Source organism: Anser brachyrhynchus (assembly GCF_964034855.1).
Source record: "Anser brachyrhynchus genome assembly, contig: SCAFFOLD_86, whole genome shotgun sequence".
Classification (NCBI taxonomy): Eukaryota; Metazoa; Chordata; class Aves; order Anseriformes; family Anatidae; genus Anser; species Anser brachyrhynchus.
Window position 1 is genome coordinate 3,447 of NW_027664065.1, and position 12,781 is coordinate 16,227.

The following is a 12,781-nucleotide window of genomic DNA, read 5'->3' on the forward strand; positions in this document are numbered from 1 at the left end:
CCCACCTTCCTGCCCTCTGCCCACCTTCCTGCCCTCTGCCCAGCCCAGCCCAGCCTCTCATGCTGGGCTGGCCCCAGGGCAGTGCCCACCACAGGCTGCTGCAGGTCTCTGGGCACTGCCACCACAGCCCCAGCCCCTCTGAAGGGCACGGCAGCTCCTGGGGGCACAGAGGGCTCAGCCCCACAGATGGGACATCCAAGGCACAAGACAGCCCCCGGGAGGCCCGCAGCCCCTCCGTGCCATCCCTGGGGGTCTTCAGGCAGCTCCTCCTGCCCCAGGGCCAGGGCAGCCGGGCCCGAGCTGCTGGAGCCAGAAAGGGTTTGCTGGTCCCGTTACTTCCTCATCAGCTGAGATCAGGTCTCAGACAAAGAAGAGGCTGTAGCTGCATTTAGTTTGCTTAAATATGCCGAGAGCCTGGGGATAGCTTCTGCCGAGAGGCAAAACCCCTCTCTCAGCAGATGGGATGAGGAACAAAGCCTTCATCCTGTTAGCCTGATCTCACAGTGATACCCAGGCACAAAGCTGCCAGGCTGTCACCGTGACTGTGGCAGGGTGCCGCCCTGGCCAGCAACAAGCAGCATTCCAGGAGCATCCAGCCCTATTGCTTCTTGTGCAACTGAATGGCCGCCTTCCTGAGCCTGTCGGGCTTCTCGGGCGTTCGACACCGCAAAGAAAAGGGAAGACAAGGCGGAGAGGCACAGGGAGCGAGCAAAGGCAGGGGCGGGCAGGGGCGCCCCGGGCACACAGGCCAGGTCCCCCCCTCAGGCCCCGAGACGCCCCCAGCCCGCCCACGACTCCTAAGATGGCGGCGCCCGCCCTGCCTGGTCAGGCGGTTGCACGGTTGCCATGGCAGCGAGCCCCAGCCAGCCGGCAGGGGGTGGGGCTCCGTTTGCCTGGCGGCTCTGGCAGCCAATCGGAGCCCGGCAACCGGTGCTGCTTCTTTCCTCTGCTCTCACTTCCGCGCTCTCCTCCGGGGCCTTGTGTTGGGTTGGGCCCGATTGCTCCTGGAGCTTGGGCACAGTGCTGCTGTGTGGCAGTCCTGTGACTGCAGGCGGGGACGAGCAAGGGATAAGTCTTTGCCACAGCATTTGCATCACGTGAAGGGAAGCTGCTCGGGATAGCACCTGAGGGCTTGGGTCTTCTTGCGCAGTTGCTGTCAAACACACTCACCAGAAAACAGACTCTAAATAGGGACCTTGTTTTGCTTGTTTCTACACGGGCTCAGGGTGATAAGGGACGTTTTTAGCCTAGAGAAGAGGAGGGTCTGAAGGGATCTCACCAATGCCTATAAATACGAGATGAAGGTGTTTTTTTTTCATATTTGTTTTTCCCCTTATATTTGTTGGTTTTTGTCTTTCTTATGAAGTTGTTAACTATCTGAACCCACGAGTTCTCACACTTTTACCTTTTTCAATTCTCTCATTCATCCTGCTGTGAGGGGAGAGGGGAAAAAATGGCTGTGCGGTGCTTAGGTGCCTGGCAGGTTTTACAGCATCAGTCCCTGTGTGTCTTCCCTTCCTTGTGCATGCTGTCTCCCACTGGAGCTGCAGAGTCATCTTTTGCCTGTGGACATCTTAATTCGGTACTGTCCCTATGGGTGACTCCAGCTTGACTGATCTCTCCCTTTGTGAGGCTCCAGTCACTGCCTACCCTGGGCAAATGCTGTTCCCAGTTGAACCGGTTTGTGTGTGCTCAGCTGTATCCGTGTGTGCACATTTGTGTGTGTGTACAAGACACTGTGTTTATGTACACACATGGGCGTATTTGCTTGTTAGCGCAAGAGTGTTGGGTACTCTGGGGCAATTTCTCCTGGTTGCTGATGCAACAAGAAGCTGGGCTGGATCTTAGGACTGAGGGACCTTTCCTGATGGCCTGAGGGGATGGTATATGGAGCATCAGGATGTTCTCAGTAGGCTCTCTTTTCCCATGGGGCTTGCAGAGGCTTCCAGCCATGCAGAGATCCAAGGATGTTGCAAGGATCCAAGGGCTTGCTCTTTCTGTGATCACAGCTTCACTCCAGTCCTTCAAGTGTACATGAGCTGAGAAGCCTCGTCCGGTGGTGACTTTTGAGGTAAGGGCCAACAGATAGCTTGGGGGAAACTGTCTCAAGGATGCGTGCTGGCCCTGGGAACTGAAGGACAGAAGCAAACAGACACAGCTGCACAGGGTGAGAAGTAGACCCAGCTGGGTTGGGATCACTGCTGCCAAACCCTCTCACTGGGTTCCATGGTTGTGGCAGGTGCTCGGAAAGACTAGGGAACATTTCAAGGACACCAGAGGTTTCCAGCTGTCTTTCTAGATCCACCTGATGGTAATTCCTCGGAGATGACAGCAATTCCTCTCCATACTCCCCACCTTGTGCGTGATGGTCCCCCACTGAATCCCCCAGGCATTGCAGAGTCCTTGTGTGCCTGTGGACATCTAAGTTTGGCACTCTCCCTATGGAGACTTCATCTTGGGGGAAGTGATCTCTCACTTTGTGGGGCTCCAGTCACTGACCACTCTGGGCACATGCTACTCAGGGAGAACACCTGGGCTCTTCAGGCAGCTCCCCATTAATTTCCTGGAGGATGTCCTCTGCCCTGACGGTTGTGGGACAGTCACGGCTGTGTACCTCAGTGACTGTTCACCATTTCTGCTGTCATCAGACACCAACAGGTTACTCCTAAATCCTACCCTCGGTCTCTCACAGCTCACAAAATGAGCTTTTTCTTTCCCTTATCCGTGGAGCAACAGGCTTTTCGGGGAGCAGCTGCTCAGCCCTGGTCTTGGCACCAGCTTTGAAAGAAGAACCAAGTCTTCAAGAAGAGCACTGGGGAGATGCAATTTTATTAGGCAGATGCTATCACAGAGTTTACTCTGGCCTGCTGTTATACACATATTATAAAGCCTCAAGAGTAAACAGAACAGTTTCATTCCGCAGTAGATGGCCGATGAATAAAGAAACATATTTCTAAGAAATTAGTAAATGCAAATGATACTGAGGATAAAAACTTCAATAATGATAAACAAGGAGCAGGCCTGCAAGGGAAGTCGTTTGTGTAGATAGAGGGGAAATTTATCACTAATCAGAAATATCCATGCAATCACTTTCCTAACAGCACTCTTAAGCTCCTTGTTTCTCATGCTGTAGATGAGGGGGTTCAATGCTGGAGGTACAACCGAGTACAGAACTGCCACTACCAGGTCCAGAGATGGTGAGATGGAGGGGGACTTTAGGTAGGCAAATATGGTCATGCTGAGAAACAGGGAGACCACGGCCAGGTGAGGGAGGCACGTGGAAAAAGCTTTGAGCTGTCCCTGCTCAGAGGGCATCCTCAGTACAGCCCTGAAAATCTGCACATAGGACAGCACGATGAAAACAAAACACCCAGACGCTAAACAGAATCCAACCATAATTATCCAAACTTTCCTGAGGTAGGAGTTTGAGCAGGAGAGCTTGAGGACCTTTGGAACTTCACAGAAGAACTGGTCCACAGCATTGCCTTGGCAAAGTGTCAGAGAAAATGCATTAGCAGTGTGCAGCACAGCATGGAGAAAGCCACTGCCCCAGGCAGCTGCTGCCATCTGGGCACAAGCTCTGCTGCCCAGGAGGGTCCCGTAGTGCAGGGGCTTGCAGATGGCAACGTAGCGGTCGTAGGACATGACAGTGAGAAGATAATACTCTGCTGAAAACAAAAAGACCTGGGCAGCACATCCTGCATAGGAAATGGCCCTGGTGTCCCAGAGGCAATTGACCACGGCTTTGGGGAGAGTGGTGGAGATGCAGCCCAAGTCGAGGAGGGCGAGGTTGAGGAGGAAGAAGTACATGGGGGTGTGGAGGCAGTGGTCGCAGGCTACGGCGGTGAGGATGAGGCCGTTGCCCAGGAGGGCAGCCAGGTAGATGGCCAGGAAGAGCCCAGAGTGCAGGAGCTGCAGCTCCCGCGTGTCTGCGAATGGCAGGAGGAGGAACTCGCTGATGGAGCTGCTGTTGGACATCTGACGCCTGTTGGGTATGGAGATGTGTACATGTAGTAAAAGGCAATGAAAAGTTAGGACAGGTTTCTCTGAGTGAACCCTGTGCCATTTCTTGTAGACCTCCCCCTGCCATACTCAAATGCTTTTTGTTTCTCTGCTGGAATCTTTCATTTAGCTCCATGACACGAGCTTCATTTTTAAGGTTCAGTGTGCAATGAGGAGCAGGCGCCTCTGCTGCTGGTCTCGCGAGGGAATCAGTCCTGACCCAGTGCAGGGAGTACATAGGAACATAGCAGGAGGGCAAGGTTTTATTTTCAGATTTTGTCAGATGAAATCCCTTCTTACGCAAAAGAGCATAGAATCACAGAATGGCTCGGGTTGGAAGAGACCTTACAGATAATCCATTTCCAAACGCCTTGCCATGGGCAGGGATGCTACCCACTAGGTCAGGATGTCCAGGACCTCATCCAACCTGGTCCTGAACACCTCTAGGAATAGGACATTCACAGCCTATCTGGGCAATATGTTTCAGTACCTCGCCTCCCTCTGAGTGAAGAATTTCCTGCTAATCTCTAATCTAAATCTCCCCTCTTTTAGTTTAACAAATTTCCCCTGATCCTGTCATGATTTGATTGATCAAAAAAATAGCTCTCCATCTTTTTTATAAGACCCCTTTAAATATGGAAAAGCTGCAGTGAGGTCACCCTGATCAGCCCCAGCTCTCTCAGCCTTTCTTCGAAGGAGAGGTGCTCCAGCATGCTGATCATCTTCATGTCAGCATGTTAACATCTGCATTCCGGAGCTACATAATGTAGTTGGCAGAAAGGAGTTTTAGGGGCAATTTTTTATACACATTCTCTTCCCCCTCTTCATGCCCAAACAGTGTTCTCTAAAGTCAGAAATCCTGAGCATTTCTGCTGCACTCACAGGGAATGGTTGTGAGACCTGAGAGGCAAAGGGATTCCCTGTGGCTCAGAGCAGAGTGAGGGAGCTGGCTGGACTTGTCCCCAGCTGCCTGAGCTTTTGTAGATGGAGGGCAATCACATTTATGTTACCCTGAAAAGAAGCCAGATGCTGCTGAGACCAGATGAATCCACTGCCAATCTGTCAATGCCCAGCCTTTCTCAAGGTACCTGAACAAGGTCGCAGCACCACACCTCTAGTCAAGGACACCCATCATTCGTTTCACCAACCCGACAGTTGCATGTAGCATCTCTCTGCTTCTTCCCTGGGTTTCACATAACACAGAGATGCTATGGAAAAGATTTGCATCCTGCAGGACAGCTCACAGATTGAAAGGACACCCCAAGGAGATAACCAAATGGCCTAGTGATGGTCTTTCGTGAAGGGAAAGTCAACTCTCTCCCCAGCCTCAAAAACTGCATTGCCCACGACCCCCAGGCAGCTGACCCCCTCTGCAGTTGCAGCACAGGTGGAAATGGGCGCATGGCTGGAGAGATGCACCTCTGCTCTGCTGGAGCTCTGGCTGCAGAAGACATGCCCCATGCCTTGGACCCATGGGCGTGAGGGCAGAGGGTTTTCTGGGTGGGAGAGGAGGCAAGGGGGCATGCTCAGAGGAAGGGGTCTGCACTGAATGGAAATAATATGGAGTTTTCTGATGAATTCTCCCTCTGACAAGATTTCTGATTAACTTTCCCCTCATTCCTTGATCATATCCCTGATGCCTGAAGGTTTTATTTCTGGGAGTTGTTTCCCTGTCTCATGTCTTATTCCTGTTTCTGCTCACAGCCTCAACCAAATCTGTGTGCAGTAATCGTTGCCCTTCAGAAACCTGCCTGTATGCAAGAGACTGCCTAGGTGCATGTGCATCTTTGCAGGTGCAAAAGGACCTGTCAGAAAGCCCTGCTGGGTTCAGCAAAGTTGATGCTGTCACTTTCAGTATGAAGAGGAGAGGCTGAAGGTACATTTGGGGCAGCTCACAAACATACCGATCCTCAGAGTTACAGTTCAGGAGTCTCAGCAATGTGCTCAAACTCACAGCTCCTCTTCCACTTCTTCCTGCTTCCCCTCCTGTCCAGTAGAGTAGGCAATTGAAAAGAGGGCAGAAAATCCCTATTTTGACCTTGTTTGCTTAGAAAAAATTGCTTGGGAAATGCCCTTGTCGTACAATGGAGCTGTGAGCAGGCTGCCCCAGGCAGCAGCCTCCCGCCAGCAGCAGGACCCTGCCCTGCCGGGGGGGCTCCTTCCACCCGCAGCTTCTCCGCGCAGCGCCCTGGGCAGCTCCCCGGGCAGGCTGAGTGCTGAGCCTGGCAGGCGGCAGAGGCCCTGCCCCGGCACACAGCCCCTGGGGCACAGCAGGGACCCTGCTCTGCACCACAGCCCTGGGCACCCCTGCCTGCACCCGCGGCTTCTCCTTCCTCCAGGAGCTGCGGCTGCATTGCCCTCCAGCCAGAGACTTACCGGGGTCAGGGCTGGCAAGTGTTCTCCCCCAGTGAGCTCTGTGCATCCTGCCACTTCTGCCTGCCTTTACCCACTCTGTCTCTGCAGGCAGTGCCCCCAGCCCTGCTGCGCTGGGCAGAGGAGCTGCTCCTGGGCAGAGCTGGCTCTCTGCAGCGCTGCCCGCTTGCCAGGAGCTCCCCTTGGGCCCAGGAGCCCGGCCCAGCTCAGCAGCACAGGCCCAGCCCAAGGCCTCCCTTGCTCTGCCCCCCACCAGGCTCCCTGCCCATGGCCCTGGGGCTGCAGGGGAACCTGCTGGGAAACAGCCCAAAGGGATCCCTGGGGTTCCCTCCCTCACCTGGCACACACACTTCTTCACACCTGGGTCATTTCTCCTAGCAGAAAACCAATTTAAGTGTAACAATCTCATCTTGTTGTCCCAGTATCAGTTTGGACATGAAGTCGTGGTCAGGGACTGATCTCCTTCATCCCCACTTGAGGAAGGAATTCAGCAGAGTCAGTCGAGGCATCTCATGCTGCTTGTTATTCCTGGGGCTGGAAGGGGTCTCAGCTCCCTCCCATGTCTGCCGCAGACCCGCAGGAGCTGGGATTCCTCTGGCCTCAGTTCAGGTGTCCACAACATAGGCAGCTTAATGCGAATTACTGAGCCACGATAGCTCCTTAGTGGAGATGGAGGACAGGCAGGAGCTGTTCAGATGCAAACATCTGGTGAAATTTGTGGATGATCCCCTGGGAGTGTGGTGGAGGCATATGTCCTTTGGGTAACTGAAATGGCAGCAGATGCCACATGTAGGACAACTGAACCTGTCCCTACTCCTTTTGTGCAGGGCAGCCTGCAGAGGCTGTCAGCAGAGCAAAAGGAGTCATGTGTCACAGGGAGAGCTAAACCTATTCTGTTCTCTTTTAAATGTTCTGTTCTCTTTTAACTGTTCTGTTCTCTTTTAAATGTTCTCTTTTTCCTTTCTCTTCTACATGTCCCTTGGCTGTAATGGCTGTTGTGTCACGGACATCTCCACAGGGCCTCAGCTCTCACCAGCAAGGTCTCCCTGCCCTTTGTGCCTTGAGGCAGGACTCTGCAGGGGTACAACAGCTGGTGGGTGGGGACAAAATCAGTGGTTACTTTGCAAACTACACCCTTAACAGTTCATGGGACCTTAGGGCGTGCATCCACGGGTACAGGGAGAGTGTTCTGGCCTGGAGGTACTGGTTCCTTATGATCCCAGGAAGGGATCGGACAGCAGCATTCAGATACTGTAAGGGATCATTTAACTGCTCTTAGAGCTAAGACTGTAAGGAGAGAAGACTATAGATGACCTACTGAATTTGGTGTGACTTCATTCTAGACTCAGTACTCCACTGTTAGTTGCAGCTCTCCATTAGACATTTGCACTGACCCTATGGGATTATTAAAGGGTGAACAAATTTTGCTGATCAGTCCTTGGCTCTCCAGTTAATGAATCAGCATATATATGGTAATCAGGGAGTCTCGGATAGTGCCATATTGCCACTGGTGCACCATTTGGGTAGCTACTGGCACTTTGACCCTGAGCAACCCCACAACAGAAGGTTACCATGAGAGACTAGGCAAGGTAGAAAAGTGTTTAATGTGCATAAATCACCTCCAGCATGGCCAATTCCATCAGATACAGGCTCCCTCTCTCCCTGGTGGTCCATTTGCCTGGGTGACATGCAACATCTTCCTTGAAGGGATACCTTTCCTTTACACCTGACAGGAGTTGCCTCAAGAGAGTGAGGGTTTGTGCCCCCTTTCCAACTGCTTTGTCAATGCCCCCTTCCCTGGGGAGGGATCCCAGCTGCTTGGCATCCCTGCCCTCTAATTCCAGGCTACTGGCCCTGTTATCCCAGTATAAGATCAGCTGGGTGACAATGTGCTGGCCTAGATGATGGCTGAAATCTTTTTACACATCTCACAACTCCCCAAGGAACAGTGATCAGGTGCTTACTGATGATTTTATGTTATCTCACTCTTCATCCACCTGTTCCTCTGATGGCCCTGCTTGGGAGTAGCCTGCCTTGTCATCTTCTTCCTCCTTCCCTGTATGAGTAGGAGCTTCTTTCCTTGCTAAACAAGCTGATTTTATCTCTCTTGTTTCTTCTCATGTCTACGTATGACTGATACAGGCACAGGTTGGTTCTGTGGCCCAGTCGCAGGGATTGGAGTTGTGTAGATTGCAACTCAGTAAGCAAAGGCCAAGCCCCAGCACATTGCAGTGATTTCTGTCTCTTTGGAATTGCCAGGGTGATGACAGTCCTTTTTCAAGCATTCTGTGATTATTTTTTTAGGATTCTGCACTTGTTCATGGGTGAAGTAACAAAGCATTGCAGGTGCCTACAGTTCTAGGTGCCTGCCCATATCCTCCCACATTCCCTGCCACTCACAATTATCCTGCCTCAAGGCACATCACTGTGTGGCATTCTAGAAGTAGGTTACCCTAACCTTAAACATACCTGAAACACATTCAGGAGAAATAAGAATAAGTTGGTTTGAACATCCCAAGGATATTGAAAGTTTTGAAGAGCTATTGTAACTAGCCTGGAGGAGAAAGGGGGAGGTGAAGGAGAAATGGAGAGGGAAGAAGTAGGGAGAAGAAGTGTCCCCCCTCATCCCTCCCATAGATTGTCTCCCCGAGGAGAAAAGGTAAAGACTGTTAATTATGAATAGTTTCCGAGAGAAGGTTCCTCAAGTATGGAGGTGACAGCAATGCTGAGTACAACTACCAGATTAGTCTCATGACCAGCAATTTCATCATAACATGAGGCAGCGTCACCCAGTAGAGTAAACTAATAACCATAAATCAGCCCCCAGAAAGCCCCCAGCACAACAGGGAATACACTGAGTACGTAATGTGCTATCTAACAGAATTCTGAGGCGAAACACAACTACTACACCGAGATTAAAAAATAAATAAAAAAATACACCTTGTGGTCAGCAGCTATGAAGCAGATATAATGCTTGTAACCATTTTATTTTAACATGATCTGGTCATATCTGTTATTATCTCAACCCTTTGGGCCCCACGCAGGACCCATTCAGGAAGGAGGGCATCCCACAGGAGAGACCCAGAGAGGGCAGAGATGGATTGTCAAGGAGCGGTGGAGACAAGTGTCATGGACTGACTGCAATCCCCATTCCCCTGCACCACTCAGGGGAAGGAGTTACAAGGGGCTGGATGGGGGGAATGGTGTTTTTAGTTTGCTTGTGGTTCCTGCTGGTTGTAGTCCACTGGTAATAGGCAATACATTCTATTAATCTACCTATGCTAAGTCTGCCTTTCCCGTGATGATAATTGGTGCCCATGATGGTATTTGGTGGGTGACCTCGTGCTCTGCCTCAACCCCTGAGGTCTTTTCATCATATTTTCTCCCCCTTTTCCTCGTAGAATCATAGAATCATAGAATATCCCGAGTTGGAAGGGACCCATAAGGATCATCAGGTCCAACTCCTGGCACCGCACAGGTCTGCCCAAAAGTTTAGACCATGTGACTAAGTGCACAGTCCAATCTCTTCTTAAATTCAGACAGGCTTGGTGCAGTGACTACTTCACTGGGGAGCCTGTTCCAGTGTGTGACCACCCTCTCGGTGAAGAACCTCTTCCTGATGTCCAGCCTAAACTTCCCCTGCCTCAGCTTCACACTGTTCCCACAGGTGCTGTAGGTTGGAAGTGAAAGAGCAGTTGCCGTGGAGTTCACCTGCGTAGCTGGATAACACCACCACAGTAATGGAGATGGAAAGGGTTCAGCACCAGGACTGTGGCCACCCAGGGATGGCATCTCAACACCCAGGACATGCTGTGCCAGCCTGGCTGCACAGAAGAGAAGGAACAGAGGTTCCCCTGAAGGAGAGCAGTAGAAGAGGAAGGCTTGATTTCCAACACAGGAATTTCTGGCACATCCCTGAGAGGCCTGTGGGAGCTGCAGGCCACACCAGTCTCTGGGACACCAGAGGTCTTTCCTCCCAGAGCCAGATTCCAAAGAGGCACCAGCTCCCAGGGAAACCTGGCCCTGGATTGTCCCCATCAGGAGAAGTCTGAGCCATGCCCAGAGGAGCCCTGGGGCTCAGGGCAGCCCTAGCATCAGGACCCAGGAATCCTGACTGCCACATTGTCCCCTCAGCCCAGAAGGACCCTCAGGCAGGGCTCTTGCAGCAGCCATCAGCCCTATCCAGCCTCCTCCCAAAGCCCTGGACATGAAGCTCTGGACAGCTGACAGCCCCTCGGCCACCCCTTGGGAAGGGGCTCCTGACACCCTCACCTTTGGGGGAGAGCTGCAGGAGCACTGGGAATGCAGAAGTCAGATCAGAGGTGATGGTCACACTCCAGCAACCCTCCATCTCACTTGCTGCTGGCCCTCAGCTCAGGACAAGGGATGCCCGCCCTGGCTCCTCAACCACAGCTCCTCTGCAAGGTGCCCCTGCTCCTCCGCCCGTCAGCGAGGGTCGCCCAGTGCAACCTTGCTGCCTGCTGCCCCCACTCCTGGCCACAGAAGGACAGCGGTGGGGAGCACCCAAGCAGTGCCCAGCAGGGACCAGGCCTTGCAGGGAAGTGCCGGCACTGGCGCTGCTCCAGTGAAGATATCCTGGTGATGCAGTGCATCCCTTTGTGACATCAGCACGTGTCATCTGAAGGCTTATGATGTCAGCAGCATGGAGACAGCACAGCTCAGGAGAGAGACGAGAGATTTCCTTTCTTGTCCTGAGAAACAGTCACCTCCCTTCTGCCCAGTTCTTTAGCAGCAGTTCCTGGCAAAGCCACCAGGAACATCTCCACATGGTGACAAAGGCCATAGAATAAAGGATTGGAGTGCTGGAGAAGTCCCCACTGTCTGCCTGCCCCAACACGCCTCTGCTCTGACCCTCTGACATCCCCCTCTGACATCAGCACGTGTCATTTGAAGGCCTATGAGGTCAGCAGCAAGGAGATGGCGCAGGTCGGGAGAGAGACGAGAGATTTCCCTTCTTGTCCTGAGAAACTGTCACCTCCCTTCTGCCCTGTTCTTTTCCACAGGATCTTGACAAATCTACCAGGAACATCTCCAAATGGTGACAAAGGCCATTGGATATAGGAAGTGGAGCGCTGGAAAAGTCACCGCTGTGTTCCTGCCCCAACACACCTCTGATCTTGGAAGCCCTTCCAGGAAGGTGGGGTTTGAGGCCTGTCCTGGGGCTGGGCCTTTTTCAAGAAAAAGATGGGAGCAAAGGCACCTGGGATACAGCAGTCCCTCACCGCACCTGAACTTGGCTGAACAACAGCCAGCCTTTGCTGTTGTCCGAGTAGGATGTGTTATACGGAGGGAATTGCAGCCCCGCACATCCCACGGGGCTCTGTGCTTTGAGGAGGCCTCAGCACCATCCCCCTGTCTGCCATGCGGGAGGCAGAGGTGGTACACGAGGGAATGGCAAACATACCCTCAGCACGTCATGGTGAGGGAGAGGAGTAGGGCATGCGCTGCAGATGAAGAGGAGAGTGGGGAGAACCGTCTGGGACAGACGCAGCGTGCTCCTGAAGGCTGCCGCAGCCTCCCCGCGGCCCGTGGCCATGATTCCCCCCCCTGCCATCACCCCACCCCCACTCCCCCCCGGCTGTTTTCCAGGTCAGCGTGGATCATCCCACAGCCTCAACAGAACGTATGGGTGACCATGGCTAATGCCACAGGCCAGGATATTACGTGCCTGAGTCTTGCTGCACCGCAGCACCCCTTTTGCATCTGTCGGGTCGGAGCGCTGCTGAGACGGGAACGGCTAGCCCGCTTATGTGACCAAGCCATGGCCTGAGAGCCACGCTGCGAGGCCTGGAGCGACTCCTGGAATGGTTGGTTATCCAGAGCTGGGCAGACACCAAGCCTCCCGTCCCAAGAATTGAGCCTCCTGGGCTCGTTGCCAGCGACCTACTGCACATTTTTCACCTATACAGGGAAAAACAACTCAGTGTCATGGTGGGTGAATAGTACGGAACCTGGTTTGGCTAGTGCTCGAGCGTTAACCACCCTGAATCGCCTAGCGTGCTGACTAAGTAAATTTAGTGATGCCACTAGTGCTGCGCTACCTGGCTTGCTGCTTGACGTAAATATTAATAAGGCATGCTACGCTACAAAATAGAGCTGGGATTGATTTTTGTTACTTGTCCATGGTCATGATTGCGAGGACTTTGCAGGTATGTCTTATATGAACCTGAGTGATCATTCCCACTTGGTACACGTGAAGATACAGGAATTACAAGAATTAACCAAACAACTGAAGACAAATGATAGCAGGACCCCATTTGGAGACTGGACATGAGGGTGGCCGTGGCTACAAAACTACTGTTATTTGGTTGCTTATTATGTGTAATTTTTCCTGTGCATTGCATTCTGTCTTCCATGTCTATTGTCCCTGGTGCGGTCAGTAAGA

At 52.6% G+C, this 12,781-nt stretch overlaps 1 protein-coding gene across 1 annotated transcript; it reads right to left on the minus strand.

Moving 5' to 3' along the window:
* Nucleotides 1-2,523: 2,523 nt before the first annotated feature.
* LOC308186395 (olfactory receptor 14C36-like) lies at nt 2,524-5,125 on the minus strand. Its single transcript, XM_080608541.1, has 2 exons — nt 4,459-5,125; nt 2,524-4,294 (listed from the first exon to the last, which is right to left on the minus strand). The coding sequence occupies exon 2, from the start codon at nt 3,976-3,978 to the stop codon at nt 2,962-2,964; it is 1,017 nt and encodes a 338-aa protein (XP_080464667.1). The 5' UTR covers nt 3,979-4,294; nt 4,459-5,125; the 3' UTR covers nt 2,524-2,961.
* Between the last annotated feature and the right edge of the window lie 7,656 nt (nt 5,126-12,781).